The sequence below is a fragment of the Echinops telfairi genome, unplaced genomic scaffold (assembly GCF_000313985.2).
Source record: "Echinops telfairi isolate 266 unplaced genomic scaffold, ASM31398v2 ScPeMD7_18;HRSCAF=68, whole genome shotgun sequence".
Taxonomy (NCBI): domain Eukaryota; kingdom Metazoa; phylum Chordata; class Mammalia; order Afrosoricida; family Tenrecidae; genus Echinops; species Echinops telfairi.
The window spans coordinates 24,507,312-24,527,695 of NW_022103915.1; the positions used below are offsets into that span (position 1 = coordinate 24,507,312).

General features: G+C 40.7%; 1 protein-coding gene across 1 annotated transcript in view; it reads left to right on the forward strand.

The window, feature by feature from the left end:
- CEP128 (centrosomal protein 128) overlaps positions 1-20,384 on the forward strand; it is a 446,899-nt gene that overhangs the window by 358,487 nt on the left and 68,028 nt on the right. Inside the window, exons 19-20 of the mRNA XM_030884984.2 lie at positions 10,204-10,293; positions 17,284-17,307. Coding sequence (XP_030740844.1) covers positions 10,204-10,293; positions 17,284-17,307 — 114 coding nt within the window. The remainder of the gene's footprint in view (positions 1-10,203; positions 10,294-17,283; positions 17,308-20,384) is intronic.

Consider the following 20,384-nt stretch of genomic DNA (forward strand, 5'->3'; position numbering starts at 1 on the left):
GGGTGGGGGGGGGGTTACACGTGGGGCTGCTGTCCACATGGTCAGCAGTTCAAAACCACCAGCAGTTCAGCGGGAGACAGATCGGAATTTCTTTTCCTGTAAACAGTCACAGTCTCAGAACCCACAGGGGGGCTTCTGAGTCAGCTTTGACTGGATGGCAGTCAGTTATACTCACCCAAACCAAGCCCCACCACCATTGCCACTGAGTTAATTCTGACTCATCAAAACCTTGTATAGGATTTCTCCGACTGTCAATCTTTACAGGAGCTGTCTACAACTGCATCTTTTTGGCATAATATAATCAACAGGATTGGGGGGGAGTGTTAAAACCTTCCACCAACATTGCTTCTGGGGGCTTAAACCAGAAAGCATAAAGCAAAGCAAGACGCCTTCAAGTGTATTGCCTTCAAGTCACTGGCCACAAACAGTGACCTCATCGGACATGATAGAACTGGCCTGGAGGGTTCAAAAGCTGTGCTCTTTCTGGAACCAGGCTGTCACATGTTTCTCCTGAAAAGTAACTGGTGGATTTGAACCAGAAACTTCTCATTTACTAACCAAGAGCTTGACCTCTCTGTCACTGGGACGATGGGATTTAGTTTTCAACATTGAAATTGCCATCGGTTTAGGGGGGAAGAAAGCCCCATCTTTCTCCTGCGGGGCAGCGGGTGGTTTGGGCTGCCAACTTTGCAGATTGGGACTAGGCTGCAACCAGCACTCCTCTAATCATGATGACTACTCCGTGAGTGTCTGTCGAGGAGCGCCTTCCTGTCTGGCTCCTGCTTTTGTTGCACATGTTCCTGAATCTCCCAAAGAGCCACTCATTTAAAAACATCCCTAATTTCCTGGAGGGTGTGCACACACACACACACACACACACACACAGAATGTATGTTATGTAGTAAAGGAAACACTTTGTAAAAAGGAGGAGTAAAGGAAGGGGTGATGTAGTAAAGATATTGGGGGGAACTTGCAAAATGAGATTGGTGACATGGACACACACACACAGAGAAAGTGAATGCATGAATGTGTGTGTTTGAGAGAGACAAAGAAACACACACAGAATCTCTGTCTCTCTCTGTCTCTGAAACACACGCATTCACACATTCACTCTCTCTGTCCTCCCTCCCTCTCTAAATGAAGTAGTGAAACAAAAGGTCAATAAGTAATTTGGCCCGAACGGTAGGCATTACTGAGAAAGGCAATGGATAAAGTAGCCAGGGGCAGTTACAGACAGGCAAGTGTTTTCAATCTTCTGCGGGATCGCAAACAATAGAGACAAGTGTATTTGACAGTGATTTTTACAAGACAACTTGTAATTACCAAAATTCTTCATTGGAGCTTACCATTGCCTGGCTCATTTTTTGTGACATTCATTTGCAATTACATTGTGTGTTATTTTTCTTAGAATCTAGAAATGTGCAGTGCAGTATCAGACTTCGATTTGTATATGAGCACAGTGGAACAAGCAAATCTCTACTTTAATCCCCTCAAGAGCAACTGAAACATTTGAAGTAGACACAAAAGAAAATCCATTTTTCCTCTATTTAGTTGAAAAGTATTTTTTGCCTTTGACACCTTCCTTGTGAGAACTGATGGTAGCAGTTGCTGCTGCAGCAGGTTTGATTCATTTCTTTAAATACCAAACTGATCCACCTTTTATAAACTACCTGCTTTTTTCCCATGGTGCTTTGTGAACCCCAGAATACAAACTATACCCACAGAATTCATATTATGCTCAGTTCTGAAATCCATCAAAGCTCTACGTAAAGAAATCAGGAATATCACTACCCACTCCTCTTAACTAGTTTATGGTTCTCTCTCTCTTTCTCTCTCTCTCCATTATTATTTAAGATGAGATAGAAACTAGGTGGTTTTGAGCCTGTTTATCCCAATTAATCAGCTCGTTCAGAGTAGGCTATCTACGTTAGGTCGTTTTGAGTCAACAACCAAGTTTATAAATGAAAGCCCTGCCACCATTGAATCAATTCCATTGGACAGAGTAGAGCTTCCCCTTGGGTTTCTGAAACTTTTCAGTCTTCATGGGAGCAGACAGCCTCATCTTTCTCCTTGTGGCAGCTGGGTCTTGAACCATTATCTTTGTGGTTTGCAGCCCAAGGTTCTCTTCTTCAGGTATTCCATAGGCCTGCTGAAAGGATTGAAAACTATAATATGACCACTGTGGTGTCTAGCAGGGGCTCAATACTTGTTACTTCTATATAAACAGAGCAGGTGCCTTAGTGGCTGCATGTGGGCACAAGGTCAGTAGTTCGAACCTACCAGCTATTTCATGTGAAAACAATGAGGTGTTTTACTCCCATAAAAAGCTAGTTTTGGAAACCACAAGGGCAGTTCTACCCTGTCCTATAGTGTCACTAGGAGTCAGCATTGACTCCATAGCAGTGAGGTTGGGGTTTGTTGTGCTCTGGAAGCGATGCTTCAGCCTGGGAATCAAGCCATCAACTACTAGACTGTCAATGCTCCTGTCTTCACGGGGCCCATCTCCTTCCATCCTCACTTCACTAGGTAGTCGGGATACAGAATTTGGTCAGATTATGTAGAAGGAGGTTTTGTAGTAAAGATATTGGTGGGGACTTGCAAAATGAGATTGGTTACATGGATACACACACACACACACACACACACACACACACACACTTTCCCTGGGGAAAAGAAAATAATTTAGGTGTAGGGCTGATATTTCTGAATATTATCACAAGCATTTTGAGACATTTTTTTGAAACCAGCGTTTTTACTAGAAATGAGTGGAGTCTTGCCTTTAATTGAGAAGAAATGAGCTTCTCTTATTTATCTATCTATTTATTTCATTTGTTGCCTGGTGACATTCTAGAAACTGTGTCCCGAAAGGTACCAAGGGGCAATATGGACATGTCTGTTTCCCAGATAAACCCACAGTACGTTCAGTTTCTCTTCTACCGACTCTTAGACACACTCATTTCATTTATAGGGTTTGGTACTTTTTTTATGGTATTCTTTAAAAAAAAAAAAAGAGTTTGATTTTGTTTTGTTATCTGGATAGTGTTTAGGCAAAGGGAAGATCATCTTTTCTCCCACCATTGCTTTGTTTGAGCTACTTAAGGAGAAGAGTCGCTGTGAAAGGACATGGAGGGGAAACAAAATAGAAACATAGGATTTTTTTGTTCTTTGGGAACAATCCTAAGAAATATTAATATGTTGTTCATATTGCGTGCTGTCCAGTCCATTCCAGCTCCTTACTACGTTATGGACAGAGTAGAACTTCCCCAAAGTGTTTCCTAGACTGTAATCTGTCCAGGTGCCACTGGGTGGGTTGAAACCACTGACCTTTTGATTAGCAGTCAAGCGTCTACCTAACCATTGCATCTCACCTCCACTCCCCTGGTGGGGGTGGGGGCATGGGGAGAAAAGACCCTTAAACTCATTGCCATTGATTCGATTTTGACTCATGGTGACCTCAGTAGGATAGGACAGAACTGCCCCTTTGAGTATCCGTACTTTAACTCTTTATAGAAATAGACATATGAACTCATCTTTTTCCCACAGAGCTGCTGGTGGGTTAAAACCCATGGACCTTGTGATTAAAGACTAATGCAGATATATGATAATTTAGAGGACACTTCCAGTGTAAAGCTGACCAATGCCTTGTTGGAGATTAACTGGCATGGGCCCTGGTAGTACTGTCAGGTAAACGTTGGCCCGCTAACCACAGTGAATGTCTGCTCCTCTAAAGACTGACCTCTTCTCCAACTCCATATAGGGTCACTGTGATTCTGAATGGACTCAAACACAGTGATCCCAATTCACGACCAGTTCCCCTGGGGATGAACTTGGCTAGTGACAGACCTAGTGAAAACAGCCAGTGGTTTTGCTGTCAGTCATTTGTTCTGGAGAATGACCTTAGGCTGTCCTCTCAAGCCATAGTGCAGTTTGGAGATATTGGAGGGTGTAGGTAGCACTGCATTAGTGGAGCAGCTAAGAGATCTGATTGCTTAAGTGAGGAGAGGGGAGTTAGCTGGGGAGGAGGAAAGGGGATATTCTGCCCAACTCTGGATTTCTGTATGAATTGAAAAGTTGGCTGAATTTCCCCAGAAATTATAATTTGCTTGGGAAATAACAGTATATTTTTAGAAGTCCCAATGTGAATGAATTGATCAATTGGGATTGACTATTTAAGGTTTATTTTTCTATAAAGTAATCTCTAGATTACTCCCCTCCAGAATGACTCATGTCAGCTACAATGGAGTTTCCTGAATGCTGGGAACCAGCTACTCATTCATCCCTAGTTAATCCCTCAGACCTTAGGCAAAGCATTGTGCATCTCTCTTTCTTCTTCTGTTACATGAGAGCGGTGTTCTAAACGATGACATAAACAAAAACAAAACACAAGTGGGAGGCAGAGGGAGGGTTGAGCAGGACTTCACTACTTTGGACTGGGTGACTTAATAACTCATTACATCTCTGTTTTCTCCAAAGGTGAAGAGACCTTTCAAGCCTTACACTTTGTAGGAGGTCTCAATAGCGATAAAGCCTTAACAGTCTGTATGAGGGTCAAGCAGGGTCTCAGCCAATTAGATTGGCACACTTCAATGTACAATGTCAAAGGCCCTCAAGAGAGGAAGGAAGCAAACTCAAATGGATTCTACTTGAACTTTTAGGGACCATTACAATTTTATCACCCTGCTTTGTCTAAAATTCACAACTTAATTTTAATTCCAATTTTATGACAGACTACAACCCGAAAATAGAACCCCCTGAGAGTGAACACTTGTATCTGCAAGTGTGGAAACGGACGGCCTAGGTCATTTTCTTTTGAGAAGAGCAGGAATATGGAAAGACACCTGTTTCTCTCTTTATCCAGCAGGGTGGAGAGCATGAGGCATCAGAACTCGGTAACCTCCTTGAGTCCTGTCAACCTTCTAAGAAAACGGATGCCATTTACTGTTTGGGAATATGTTTTAAACGTCTTCTCTTTCTAATGTGAGCTCTCAGGGCCCCACGTTTAATCTTGTTGCAGAAAACTTACTCAAAACTCGGTGGTGTAAAAGAACTCCCGGTTGTTTTGCAGATTTGCCCATTGGAGAGGGGAGGATTGTAGCACATCAGGACGGTCCACACAGTAGAGATGGGAAGGGTGTTTTCCCCCATGTCTCCAGACTCAGCTGCCAAAATTAGGGGAATGTTTCATTTCAATCACAGTTTCAGGGATCATTTCAAGACTAGGATCCAAAGTGCATGTATGCTTATTCTTCTCAGACCACAGCCATAGAGATGTCCCACACTTTGGGCAAATAACCGCGTTTCTCCGTGTTCTCTTCCATCTCCTGATAGCAATGACAGCTGTAAAAGAAGCGTGCTAATAAAGATCAAAATACTAACAGGTTTGGAAATGGGTGCTCCACAATAGTGCATGTCTGCCTGGAATAAATGTCTGTTGATTCATAAAGGAAATCTCTGAGTTCTCAATGTTAATAGATTATTATTGAAAGATACTGCCCTTCTTGCCTCTAAGGCCGTGATTCTCCACCTTGCTAATGCCACCACCCTTTAATACAGTTCGTCATGTTGTGGTGACACCCCCGCCCCCCCCCACCATATCATTATTTTCATTGCTACTTCGTAACTGTCATTTTGCTACTGTTATGAATTGTAATGTAAATATCTGATATACAGGATGTATGTTCATTGTTACAAATTGAACATAATTAAAGCATAGTGAGCCATCACAAAATAATATGTCATTATGTAGTGTGCAATATTTATTTCTAATGACAAATCAATGAAATTTAGTCTTGAAGCAAGGTGGGTGGACCAGCCTGGAGACGGATAGAGGAGCGGTGTCTCGGTTCCTAAGACCATCGGAAATATGTGTTTTCCAATGGTCTTTGGCGACCCCTGTGAAAGGGTCATTCAACCCCCAAAGGGGTCGCGACCTACAGGTTGAGAACAGCTGCTCTGGGGCTATGCCACCTCCAGCTCTGTGTTTAAATGATTTTCCTCACGGACTTACATTCCATACAAAAACCCTGGCAGACAGATACCCCTCTTCTCATTTTACACATAAAAGAGCTAAAGCTCAGCGTTTGCTTTGTCAGAAGCTGGCAGGGCTGGCACTGGATTGGGAACGGGCCCTGGGACATAATGGTTACCCGCTGGGCTGCTAGCTCAACCCTTGGATACCACCAGTTGCATCCCTGGAGAAAGACGTGGCGTTCTACCCGTGTAAAGAGTTACAGTCTCAGAAACCCACAGGGACAGCACCACTATGTCCTATGGAGCTACCATATGTCTGAGTTGGCTCCATGACAGTGAGTGTGGCTTGCAGTACTGGATTTATTCTGTCAGGTCGCCCTACCATTGTACGTAAATACCTCACGATCTTACAGAGAACGATTTTGTTGTGGGGAGGGGCATCATTCCTAGCCTTAACATTTTATTCTTCAATTTTTTTTCCTGTAAGAATGATGCATTAGCAAACATATTGCTCATTAAGTGTGGTAAAATATGGACCCCGATCTCCTCAATATGAGGCAATAAGAAGCTGTATGATTTTGGGAGTGTATGTTAAATAAATCCAGCAAGACTGGAGACTTAATAAGAGTGAGACATTGCGTAAGGAAGACCAAAGAATTGAGGCTTTTGGATGATGGTGCTGGCGAAGAATATGCAAAGTACTGCCCAAAGCCCAATCAAATCGGTCCTGAAGAAATACAGCCAGAATGCTCCTTAGGAGCAAGGATGGTGAGGCCTCCTCTCGTGTACTTTGGACACGCTCCCAGGTGAGACCGGTCGCTGGTGAAGACCATCGTGCGTGGTAGAGTAGAAGAGCAGAGGGACACCCCAACCTGAAGCATTGATCCTGAGACTGCAGCGATGGCTTCAGCCTGGCCAGGTGTGGATGGCATGGGGCGGGACGGTGCTTGCTTCTGTTGTCCTTGGGGTCACTGTGAGCTGGAGCCAGCCCCGCAGCACCTATCAGCAGCCACAGTGATAATAGTGGGACTTCGGACTCCCTTTGAGGAACCCCGAAGCTGCCTATCGACCAATAGACTTGAGGAAAATGGCAACTGGGGCAGTGGATAGATAGATAGTCTATATTTGACTGCTGGCATATGGGGAAGATTTTCATTCCCGGTACAAGAGTTTGTGCAATGCAGAAATCCCGAACATTTCTAGGAAGAAGAAGGGATCATTTTTCTTTTTCCATTCGGCACCTTTTCTTTTTGCTTATTCATCGTGTTTTAAATAAACAGACTGAGCAAAGTTGTTATTAAAGCCCTCTTCGGGCTTCTTCCATTTCAGTTTTAAACCCAGTTCAACATATTCTGGCAAAATTAAGGACAACATTGAAAAACTTTCCATAAATTTTAAATTCTGTAACAAGTGATAAAACTAAATTGAGCTGGGAAAAAATTGACTCCTTTTATATCTTTTATCCCCCCACTGTAATCAGAGATTATTTTGTTTTTAAAAATTGCTCCTGAAGTTCACTCCTTTTCCTGAATATCTCTGCATTCCACTAACTATTATAATAAAGTTAATTTGTTAGTTTGATTTCTAGCTTTTAAAGTGTGAGGGCTTATTATTTTATAACTACCATTTAATGTTTTTCAGTTTCTTACCATTATTTCTGTATTTGCTCTTAAGATGAAGTTGTAAAGTGTTACCTTTAAGAGACTCTGTGCCTTTATAGCATTCTGGTTATAATTGACATCTCTAGTTCTTATTTTATTATTAAAGAGAGATTAATAAATATGTCACAAATTAAATCGAATGGAGGAGAAAGAATTTGTACGATCTCTGAGATGGCTCGAAACCCCTGTAGCCAGACCAGAAAGAATTGGGGAACCAGCACAGTAGCATGGCCATTTAGCTATATAATATCATGAACTAATGAAGTTTAGATCTTGGCTTTCTGATATTTCCCCAGTGGTGGTAATTGTGTGTACTCCAGCAGGTCTGATGTCAGATCCAGAAGAAGTAGAAAGGAGTGGCCACTGACTTTTAAGTAAAGCATATGACAAAATGATAATCGCTTTTATCACAGTGAAATAAATGTAAAAATGCATACAAGAGTTTCGACTTGAAAATTGTGTTATATTAGGGTTTAATGCACGTTTTGTTACACCGCTACCTGACACCTGTTAGAAACGAGGTTCCAGCATACTGCCCCCGCCTGTGGCCCTTTAAGAAAGAGGCTTCACAGCAGATTGTCAGTGGCCCCCTTTCCCTGCCTCCTCCCCCGTCTAGTACTCATGATTAAAATAAAGACATTGTCTATTTGCTCATCAGACTATACTGTCAGCATATAGGATTTCCATTCATTTCACTTTGCAGACCTATTAAGGGACTGATTGATTAATTGATTTAAACTTCCATTTGTTTTGAAAGTCAATGTAATTTCCTTTGAGCCAAACAGTACAAGCCCTACCGTTTAATCACAATGCAGAGTTTAAGGTACTTAATGTCTTTGGGTCTGCGTATTTCACTTTAAATGAACAAAATTAATAAAATCCACTTATTGAGAATGTTTGACAACATGAAATGAGGTCACAAGCAAAAATTACCCAATCCAGTTTGGGCACCAGTGCACTTTTGGTAAATAGTACTGGTTTTTAATTTAAAGTGATGTTTTAATTTCTAGCCATACCAATGTCTCCTTTGTTCCTTAAAGCCAACCCTTTCCTGACCCCCGTTCCTGCAAAGAGCTTTCTTCTTTGTTATGCTTTCCCCATCGCTCTTTCAATAGCTGGCTGTTTTCACTCTTTGAATTTTAATTCCGCTATCACCTCTTCATGAGGTCTTAGATGGACCAGTCTGTCTCCACCATCGCCCCTGATTACAGACTGAATATTTCCCCTTATAGTCTCCTTTGCAAGGCAAGCTCCAGGCAAAGGGACCTTATTTCTGTGTGTGTCCAGAGCCTGGTCCAGTAAATGTAAAAAACAAAACAAAAACCCAAATGAACGATATAACGAAATGAATACATTAGTGGGGGTGAGGCAGGGTGGAGAGACATGGAAGCAAGGACGTGAGCATGGAAAGACATCGGAAGGAGCGATGAAGGGTGGACACACAGAGTAGATAAAAGAAGAAACTCATGGGGCTTGAGGAATAGTTTACATTCAGAGTATTTCTCTTGAACCAGAAGCAACTGTTACATTTGGTTTTGAATTTGAGTGAAAATTATGCAATGACTATTACGTTTACTCTGGCCAGAGTTTCACCATGTCCACTCCTCCCAGAAACCCTAGCGGTCTAGCTTCAGGGTCACCTCTGTGAAACAGGGAGTGCCTATGAAACATACTAGCGCCGTCCAACAACCACAGGCTTCCTGACAGTGACTCCACTCTGCGTGTCAGTGTAAAAGCAAGTGTAGACAATGCATACACTGATGATTGAAGCTGTGCTCCAATAAAACTACTGCCATTCTCCTGTCCTGAAAATACTATTCTTACTTTGGGTTTTCTGATCCATTAACAAATTGTAAAAGCCCCTCTTGGTTTGTAGGCTCAGGAGGCTGGATATGTCCCCTGGTCCTGTTTTGCCACCCCTGCCTTAGCATGATGACCTGGTATCATGGTTGTCTATCTCTAAGGCCAATTGACTTGAAAAATGAACTTGTTAGGGTGAATCAAAGAATACATTTCTGAGTCCTCGCTCAAAGAATAAGTGACAGTTGGTAGATTTTAAATACTTTGGCAAATGAAGAAAAGTATGATTCTGAGCAATCAGGGCTCCTTAGCCCCTCTACAGTCCCACAAGAATGTAGTTGGGGAGGATAGCTTTGATCACCACTGGAAACCGTCCAAGTGTATCTGATAGCAAGCTCTTATTTTTCTAGACTCTGGAGTTTATGATTAGTGACTTTCAGTGAAGATTTTCAAAGAAAATTGAGGATGCACTGAATTAAATCACAGCTCTTTATTTATAGTCCTGCAGAAAGTGAAGTGTTTCAAGTTTCAAGTAATGATTTCCCTAAAACTGTGACTTTCTGTTGGACAAGGAGTTATTTGAGGGGAGCATTTAATAAGTACTATAATGATGTTGTTATCTCTATATACAGAACTTTTAAAGTTTCATTTGAAATTATAGTCCTAAGAGTGTTATTTTGTAGAGATATTAGTATTTGTAGTACTTTCCCATTTCTTTAAGATAAAAGAGCTTTCCAACTTTTTCTTTTCTTTACTCGCCTCTCTCGAACAGCTGAAGCCACTGGTTAGACATCTACCTTGGGAAGAAGCTAGTCAGACCGCAGTGACAAATCAGAGTGAAGCTCAATTTGAAGAAAAAGCAGTTAAGTATTTCATAGGTAGGAATCTCTAGGATATTAGAGCCTAATAGTCAAAATACATCTGCTTTACTTTGGGACATGCAAGTCAGCCCTCAGGTATGCACCGTTACAAACTAAGTTTGGGGCTTTTTTCTTAAAGACCCTTCGAGCGTAATAACAGTGCACTATTGATCCACTGGTCACCAGTGGACAGATTATTTTAGATTAGTTTGAAATACCTCTCCCCCCCTGTCTTTGTTTTCAGGACATCTATCCTTGTAAGTAGAGAATAATGGTCATTTTAATGTAAATCAAACCAAGTTAAGGGGAAATCCTAACTCATGTCAGCCAAATATGTTATTTGGAAACTAGCTGTTCATTGGTGATTATCCTTGCCAGCAGCCCCTCTGGTTTAAACCATAAGAGGCAACTATACACCGAAGGACACTGAAGGAACGTGAGAGTGGCGGGGTGGGGGGTGGGGGTGAGGAGAAGGGCAAGAAAGATGGTCGCTATGGTATTATTCTTGTGCTTCAGTTCCTGAAGAATATTGAGCAGATTACTCTGCATCCCAACTAGGATGTGGATTACAGGAATCGCTCAAAAGTACGCAACTTCATTCCCAAGGTGGACAATTTACTTGTGTTAACTAATGACTCAGCCATGTTAGCTATCTATCAAGTGCTGTAATCCAAATACTCAGCATAAAGGATCTTGGGGAAGTGGGTTCTTTGGTTAGGTGGGTTTGCTTTTTAACTTTCTTCCCCTGAAGCCCAGAGGACATGCCCCCTCAAGGGAATCAAAGGCCATGTCAGCCTTCAGGAGTCTCCTTACAACTGTTCAGTTGAGTGACAGGCAGATACACACCCCTTCTTAAACCTGAAACTAAGTGTGCCCTATTGCTGCCCACAGGTTCTGTAGGACAGAAACATATTCATAAATCATACCATCATTACCATATCACTATGGTTGGCCTATGGGTTCAGAGCAAATATGTATGCCTAACTGTACAACGGGAGCCATGTACTTTAATTTCCTTTTCCATGGCAGTCCTTGGGGGCAAATATGGTGTACTGATTTCTGGATTATTGGTTTTGCCTACAGCTCACCCTTTATTCCTGTTCTTGTCTGTACATCTCTGTTTCCGGGGAGCCAATCTTGGAAATCATCGGGCTGTCATTTGCGTCGCCCCTAACCACCATCGTTGTTTTTATTATATCTCCAAATCATCTTCAGTTGTTTCTCAATTCAAATGTCGCTCACTGAAGAAACACCCTTTTAACCTGTTGGGGGCCGCTTCCCTGGAATGGAGTCATGGCAGGAGAAAGATCATTCTATTTGCTTGTGATTATATCCTGTGGGCACATACCTATACACCACATCACATTTTTTGCTTTCAAGAAGGGACCTTAAAGGAAGTCTTCATTTTAAAATGTTGGGGAGGCTGGGGAGGGTGAAGAAAAGCCCAGTACTTTGCTTTGAGATCTGAAATAGAAAGGGTAATTCTGAGATTCTTTCTTACTGGAGTCATGCAGCTCTCTGAAGTGTTCACAGGAACTGTCAACAAAACCCCCTACCTCCTTGCCCAGGCTGCATTTCCCATGTTTGAAACCACCCAGGAGAACTTCATTTCCATTTCTTTCAAGTCATCTTCCTCCACCAAGCTATCTGTACTCCCTACCTCACAAACCCTAGCACATCACAGCTCAAGGTAACTGCTGCCTTGGCCTTTCCTGAACAGGGTCCAACTGAAATGGGGGGGCCTCCTAAAAACACACCTACCTGCAAATATGGAGAGCAGACAAACACTTCAGGTGAACATCAGGCTGCCCAGGGGTAGAGCCCAAGCTTTGATTTTGTTCTTAATTTGCCATGTGAAAGACAGGTACCATTACTGAGTCTCCTCCTGGGCTGGGACATGATGCTTTCGTTGTTAGTGACCTTCAGGTCACCTCTGACTCATGGGGACTTATGTATCATAAAACAAAACATGACCCAGTCTTTCAGCAGTGTCCTGGCATGTGTGAAGTTATTGGTGTGGCTCTGGTGCCAATCCATTTCATTGAAGACTTCCCAAGTTTTCGATGACCACGTACTTTACCCCCACCAAAAGGATATGTTTTTCCAGGACAGGATAACATCCCTTTATATTGGCTTTCCTTGATAAGTCAAAAAAAAGGCTGTGTTTTTGTTCAAAGCTGGTAACTTTTTTAGACAAAAATCTTGCCGTGTATTTCTTTTCATTATTTCTGTTGTGTTATTGGTAGCTGATTTGAAAAGGTACTATGAGAAACTATGAAATGAATTAACAGAACTTGAATCCAGGTCTCCAAGGATGGCTAAGTCAAACCCTTGTGATTGGGAAAGTACTGCAAACTGCTGGGAAGCTTTGTTAGGAAGCTTTTTATGTATAGACCGCGGTTGCATTTGGTATCCTCAAAGCCAATTTACCATTCCGTGCTGTATTTTAAAGGTTTCTTTTCTTTTGGCGTGTCAGCATTAAGGTTGTCTGCAATGCCATTTCTCTTCATAGTCTCATTTGTTTTAGATCACGATGTGTTATGCTGATTTTTTTTGAGAGAGAATAAAACACTTGAAATTATGTCCTGCTCATTTAATTGTTTAGATACCCACTGGAAATTTGTTAAATGGAATTGACTGACATGTGGGAAATGCCTAGGGGGAAAATAGAACAGATTTCCATCTATGTACTTGATGTAGTAGCACGTGACTTGTGAGTTCTGATGGAACAGGGCTGGTGCCGACAGGGAGAAGAGCAGGCAGTGGCAGTCCCTTTGGGGAAAGCAGAGTGGGGTTTTGTTCTTCCAGGAGAGTCTTTGTGTTTTTAAATTCTGATAGGTGTCCTGCTTCTGGATTTGTCTTTTTGAAAATTATGTGTCTATTATAGCCCTTCAGTCCCAGAGACATTTCCAGAATTGTTCTATACGCTTAAAAGCATCTTTGACTTGGGAGGGATGGAGACGCTCGTTAGGTTTTATGCCAGTATTGTGCTTTTTGTATGCCAATGGATAGATTTAAAACCATCTTCTAAAATGCTGCACTACTGTAATGAATTAAGTCCTTAAACTGACCAGAGGATTAAGAGCCTGAGGTTTTAGACCTGTAGGCTTTTCTGTTCTTCTCTTAAATTGGATGGATGAATCATTGTAGCTAATTGATTGATTCACTTGAATCCAATAAACTGTAATGACCAGGGATTCAGCTTCCAATGCAATGGTCCATGTAATGCTCATTTCCCACCTTGGCCTACAAATATTTGCCATCAGTAATACTAATGGATGTGCCTTGGCTCATTCATGGATTGTAATGTTGCTCCCACAGTGACCAAGTAACAAACGAATATATACAACTGAAGGCAAGGCATGAGCTTTATCATAAAAGCTAAACTATAGCTTTTTAATATGCTTCTGTTGTAGGCTGTCTCCCACATAAGTCTCTCCCTTCTTGGTCTGCCAAGTCCAGAATAAATTAAAATGCGATGTTTGGCAGCATTGTTTTCACTTTGAAATGGCGTGTGTTTAGTTATTGATATGAACAGATGTTAGTCCTTTCCATTGTAACTCAATGCAGTGAGCTACATATTAATTTAGTTATTTCTTGCACTTTATCCTCCTCAATAAAATGAAAGTATAATGTAAGAGGGACTGTTTGGTCACAGAAATAAAGATAAAAATAGCAATAAAAAGTGCTTTTTTCCCCACCAAAGAACCTTCTTTTTTTTTTTCAAAATATTTTAAGGGAATTTCTCCCTTCCACGCCTTGGGCCTTGGGGATCACAATGGTTTTTTCCTTATAATGGGTGGTAATTATCTAGAAATATTTTATAGAAGAGCAATTAATTGATTTAGTTTAGTGAACTGATGTGCTTATATAATCTATACATTCTATTCATCTGATTTCAGGTGTTTTTATTTGTAGTGAAAAGGCTTAGAGGCCCACGGGCAGGCTTTTTGGAAGGTCTGTGCCTCTCCTAAAAGTACCTGTAAAATTATACCTGTGTGCTGTGTAGAATGTACATTTTCCTGGGAAGAAGACCAAGTTTTCATCAAATTCTCAATGTCCTTAAATACAAAAATATGAACCACTGATTTATTACAGTCCTCTGAAGCATCATGATTACAGTGAGAGTTTCCTCATTGCTGCCGGGGGACCATTAACCCTCTCCACTCTTCCCACCAGTTGACCCCACTCCTATCCTATTTCCATTCCCAAACATTGCTCTGCTTTCCAGGTGCCAGAGGTCGAGGTGGGTAGAAAACGTTGAACCTTCAAACTCAGCTTGAAGATAAAATCTGTTGAAATGAAAATTAGAGATTAAAAAATAATAATACCGCAACAAGAGCCCTAAGGACAAGGGGTGGGGGGAAGGGGAACTGTAGTTGACTTTGATGTGGTTCTATGTTCATTCTAGAATATAAACTGGCTTTCTTTTCTTTCTTGGCTTTTTTTTAATGAACTGTGTTGATGCCAAAATATTAGCTTAAGTTGGCTCTCTTTTAATAACAAGAAGGTGATAGGAACTATGCAAATATATTCTTGGAGAATAAGGACTTATAGTTGATTGATTCTTTATGTACAGAATTATAATATTGTCTACCAAAAGCACAAGCTACAACCATTTAAAATTTTCAAAATATATTGTAAGTTTTAAAACCAAGCAAGTATTACATTCAGAAGGACTGGGCGTAGTTTCTTTTTCTTTTTAGCCTACAATGTAGCTTCAAAACAAACAAAAATCTCTATAGTTTACAGAAAGTTCACTAATTAACAATAATGCCTGCTCTCTATTATCTGCTGTTGTAGACAGGCCATTTCAGTGAATGACATTCAGATTAATGAATGAGTTTCATTGATCCTTAATTTCTTTTTAAATATATTCCATACATCTTTACATGGAAAGCCTGAGCACTATTTTGAATGAGGTGGATTATATATAAGTGAAAACAGCCAAGTAAATTTCATCCAAGTGTATTATTTACTGATAGTTATTATAACAAAATGAAGTCTTTCTGATCATTTAGGTCTGTAATCTTGCAGACTAGGATCTATCTATCTATCTATCTATCTATCTATATATATATTTTTTTTCTTTTCTAACCCCAACCCCAACCCTACAGACTAGGATCTTTTAAAAGCAAGAGGATCCCTGGTGTCACAGAAGTGACGTACCTGGCTGCTAACCATAGTGATAGGGTTCGAGCCCACTAGCTAGCTCATCCGCAGGAGGAAGATGAGGCGATCCGCTTCTGTGCCGATTACAGCCTGGAGAGCTCTTCGAGGTGGTTCTACTTTGCCCTGAAGCATCACTGAGTCAGAGGCGACTTGATGGCAAGGGCTTTGGGGTTTTTTGTTTTTTGTTTTTCATCTTAAATAATACCAGCCTACACCCATAGTGTGGGAAAAACTTTGTTTGCAATTAGGGCCCATAAATATTCTCAGCCTTCTAATATGGTTTCTATAAATGCGACACTGCCCAAAGGCTGTCTCTGTCTATACATGGCTTTTTAATAAGTAGTTCTATTCAGTCTGCAAAGGATGATAAACCATTGCTGAGTGGTTTTGTCCCAGATGCACTGTGAATAAAATGTGTAGTCACGGCAGCTCACAGCCCCTTTGCAGTATCGTGTGCATTTTTCTTGAAGTGCTCAAATGTGACAATACACACATCACAGGGAAAAAATCAGTTATTTTATTAAAATCATGGGGATAAGGGTGAGGTCCTTCCTCTCAAGTGTGCCAACAAAATGCAATTAAACAGATTAAAATGCTACAAACACTCTGCTTTGGGCTGGTTTTGCATTAATACACTCATTTTTAATTGGTGTCCATTTAGCCAAATGTTGAAAGGGTAAAAATGCTCAACTCAGTTACTCAGTCTGAGTCCTGGCCTCTGGGTCTCAGAAGCCCCAGAGGCAGGCGTGAGCCCTCACACCAGGTGTGAGGATATAGATAAGGCTGGAAGCACCAAGTTCATGGGAGCCCTGAGTGTCATAGGCCTTTGGGAGTCCCTGCAGGGCCACCAGAGAGCTGAGCTGAGCTGAGCTGTGCTGCTCTCTGTCCCCTTTTCTTCCTTGTCTTGATTAGGACAGATGATTAAAAAATTTGAGGAAGCAAAAAGATTGCTATTTCAAAGACTTTTCGAACTTCGTAAGACAAGACGAGAAAAAGAATGAGGTGGCTTTCCAGTATCTTAACTTCACGTTCACCCCCTAAACTTAGCCTTCCTTATTTAAACTCTCCTGTGTGTAGCTTCCACCTCGGGAAGAGTTGACTATAACTATCATACATATCCCTCCCTCAAAAAATTATTGCTATCTGTGCAGTATTATTATTTGTGCTGGTTTTACCTCTTTAAAACCTCCTCAGAGGCTGTAGTTAGTGATAGCCCATCTGGAGTCAGCATTGGCCTAGCCTTTTCATTGACTTGTCCTGCCAGTTCACTTAGTAATGTTTGATGGACTTATTCTTGTGTCGGACCTTTTGCTCCCTGTGGGACCACAGTTGAACTCTGTACCTAGTTGAACTCTGTACCTAGGGCATGGGCTACATTCTGAAGATGGGCTTTTGAGAGTCTAATCTTTGTCAACTGTTCCCCACCCCCTGCACCTCCACCCCATGGGTCTTAACTATTGCATAGTGCTACAATTGTCTTACTGTGATTCATATATTCAAATATATTGAATAGTTACATGCCTTTATGCAGCTCAATCATTTTACCAAGGCATAGGTTATAAGATCTAATCCTCTTGGTAATCATTGAATTTATGGTTTTTCGCATTAAACCTCATATTGGTGGACCTAACACTCGTTGAGATGAGAGAAAATGTAGTGATCAAGATTTTTTTTTAAAGGAGATGAATCTGAGCAGGAATTTTCCTCTTTGTTAAAATATATACTAAGCGACAATAGATGGAAAACTTGGAAATGAAGTAAAGATGAGATATTTCTTAACGTCTTTGGTTTTATAATGATACATTATGCTTTCTTTGCAGGACCGTGTAATGGCATTAGAAACGGTAAGTCAGGCCATTTTCTTTATAGTTCTATCAGAATTGCTCTGGTCTCCTGTTGTGGATTTCAGAGCCCTCTACAAAGGAAGCCGCCCCAGAAGGCATTTCTAAACCCGCACATAAGAGCGAGATGGGACAGCAACTGAACTGTACCTGAAAGGTATGTGGGTGCAGTCTTTGAGAGCAGGGGGAAAACAAATAAAAGCACCCTACCACATAAAAGTGCCCAGTGGGAACATATGCAAGTGGTCACTGCTGCTCTCCCAGCCTGGCTTGTGTCAAGAGGCCCTAATTTAGTGAAAACTAAAAATCAATACCTGTATACAATTTTTGTATTTCTCAATCTCCAAAAGGACTGGTTCAGAATACACTGAGGCAGGGTTACTCTCTATATTTTGAGATCCAAGTTTTCAACATTCATAATTTTAAAATTCTCTTTACTAGGTCCAGAGACATGACAGAAATAGGCCATGCGCCCCCCTCCCCCTGCCTCCATCACCCCACCCCAGGAATTTTACTTGTAGAATCTACCGTTGGGAAAATAATATTTTAAATTTAATGGATGGATATAAAAACTATGTCAATGCAATTTTATTGCAAAGTGTTTAATTTTTAAAGAAAAACAGGCCAGATGGCTGTTTGGGATTAAGTAATGGTTAGGCAAAGTATAATTCTTCCACCCAACATGCCACAATGGATGAAAAATGTTTACAATACAATGTTAAATAAAATAAATTCAAGATATAGCAATGGGAGTAGTTTAATTATAATCATAGTCATATGGAAAAAGAATAGAAGAGAATGAAAAACTAATGTAGAGGTTCATTAAATAAGAATTACGGGTTGTGATTTCATTCTTTTCTCGGTTTTATTAGTTATACTGCTTTATTCCTCATTTAGTTATATTACTTTAAGAATAATAATTTTTAATAATAAAAGCTATACAAACAGGAGTAACATTAAAACTGTGGTATCACCATATGACAGAATACAATTCAGCAACAGAAAGTCATTTTCAAAAAGTAGATACTTCTGTGTAGCTATATAAAACAAAATTTTAAAAATATATAGAATTATATAGAAATTTTGATGTACTGGTAAGTGTTGAATCTGCATATTTTTTATATAAGGAAAAAGGCTGCGAAAATACATAAAAGAGGGGGTGGCTATTTTGGGATATTAGTATTTTTATTTTCTCTTCTATTGTTTTAATTATATGACCAACATAATAATTCTTTAAGCAATAAGGTTAATAAAGAATAAAGCATATTTTTAAAAATCATTTTATTGGGTGCTCTTACAGCTCTTATCACAATCCATCCATCCATCCATTGTGTCAAGCACATTTGTACATATGTTGCCATCATCTTTTTCAAAACATTTTCTTTCCCTTTACCTGCTTTTCTGTTGTCCATCCCTCCATGGCGAGGGTTATATGTAGATCATTGTGATCCGTTCCCTCATTCTCCCCCCCACCTTCCCCTTAACCTCCTGGTATCTCTATTCTCATTATTGGTCCTGAGGGGTTTGTCTGTCCTGGATTCCCTGTGTTGCGAGCTCTTTTTTTGTTTTTTAAATCATTTTATTGGGGGCTCATACAGGTCTTAACACAATCCATTTATACATCCATTGTGTCAACTACATTTGTACATACATTGTCATCATCATTTTCAAATCATTTTCTTTCTACTTGAGCCTTTGGTATCAGCTCCTCATTATTTTTCCTCCCTCCCTCATGAACACTTGATAATTTAGAAATTAATTATTTTTTCATGTCTTACACTGACCAATGTCTCCCTGCACCTACTTTTTTGTTGTCCGTCCCCCTGGGAGGAGTTTATATGTAGACCATTGTGATTGGTTCCCCCTTACTCCCCCCACTTTCTCCTTCCCCTCCTGGTATGACTACTCTCATTACTGATCCTGAGGGATTTATCTGTCCTGGATTTGCTGTGTTTCCAGCTCTTGTCTATACCATGTACATGTTCCAGTCCAGCCAGATTTGTAAGATAGAATTGAGGTCATAATAGTGGGTGAGGGGTGGGGGGAGCATTAAAGAACTAGAGAAGAGTTGAATGTTTCATCAGTTGTATACTGCACCCTGACTGGCTCGTTTCTTCTTTGTGACCCTTCTGTAAGGGGATGTCCAATTGTCTACGGATGGACTTTTGATCTCCACTCCACGCTCCCCCTCATTCATATTGATAAGATTTTTTTGTTCTGGGTCTTAGATGCCTGATACCTGATCCCATTGACACCTCATGATCATACAGGCTGGTGTGCTTCCCCCATGTGGACTTTTTTGCTTCTCATATAGATGACTGCTTGTTTATCTTCAAGCCTTTAAGACCCTGGGCACTATACCTTTTGATAGCCAGGCACCATCAGCTTTCTTCACCACAATTGCTTATGCACCCATTTTGTCTTTTCCTCTTGGCTGCATTGCCCTTGATTAAGCCCCACCAAGCATCCTACACCCTCACCATTGATTTTAGATCACTTGTTGCTCCTTTGCCTCTGGGTTTGTTAACACCCACTTCCTTTCCCCTGCCTCCCCCTTTCCCCTGTCCCCTGGAACCATCGGTCCCTTTACTTTCTCCTCCAGATTGTTTATCCCACCTATTTTATCTAGATAGACATGCAGAGACAATAATAAGCACACACATACAAAATAAGACAAAGCCAAACATAACAAAGAAAACCAACAAACAAAAAACCCTGCAAAACAACAACAAACCAACAATAAAAAAAGAAAATCCTATAAATAGTTCCAGGTCTGTTTGTTGACTTTTAGGAGTGTTTTCCAGTTGAATCTGATGGATTCAAAGTCCCCAAAGTTTATTTTTGGTATTCCCTGAGGACATCATTGCTTTGCCCCCCTTGCTGCTCTATTACAAGCCCTTAGTGTTTCACCCCAGTGTGATGGGGTCAGATTGGTCGCAATTCTTGTACTGTGTCTCCAGTGTTGTCCCCCAATGTGCTATGGGTCAATGAGGGACATTTTTTTTTCTTCTAGTACTTTTGAAGTTCTATTTTTTACATTGATACTTTGATCCATTACATTTCTTCTTGTTTTTTTTTTA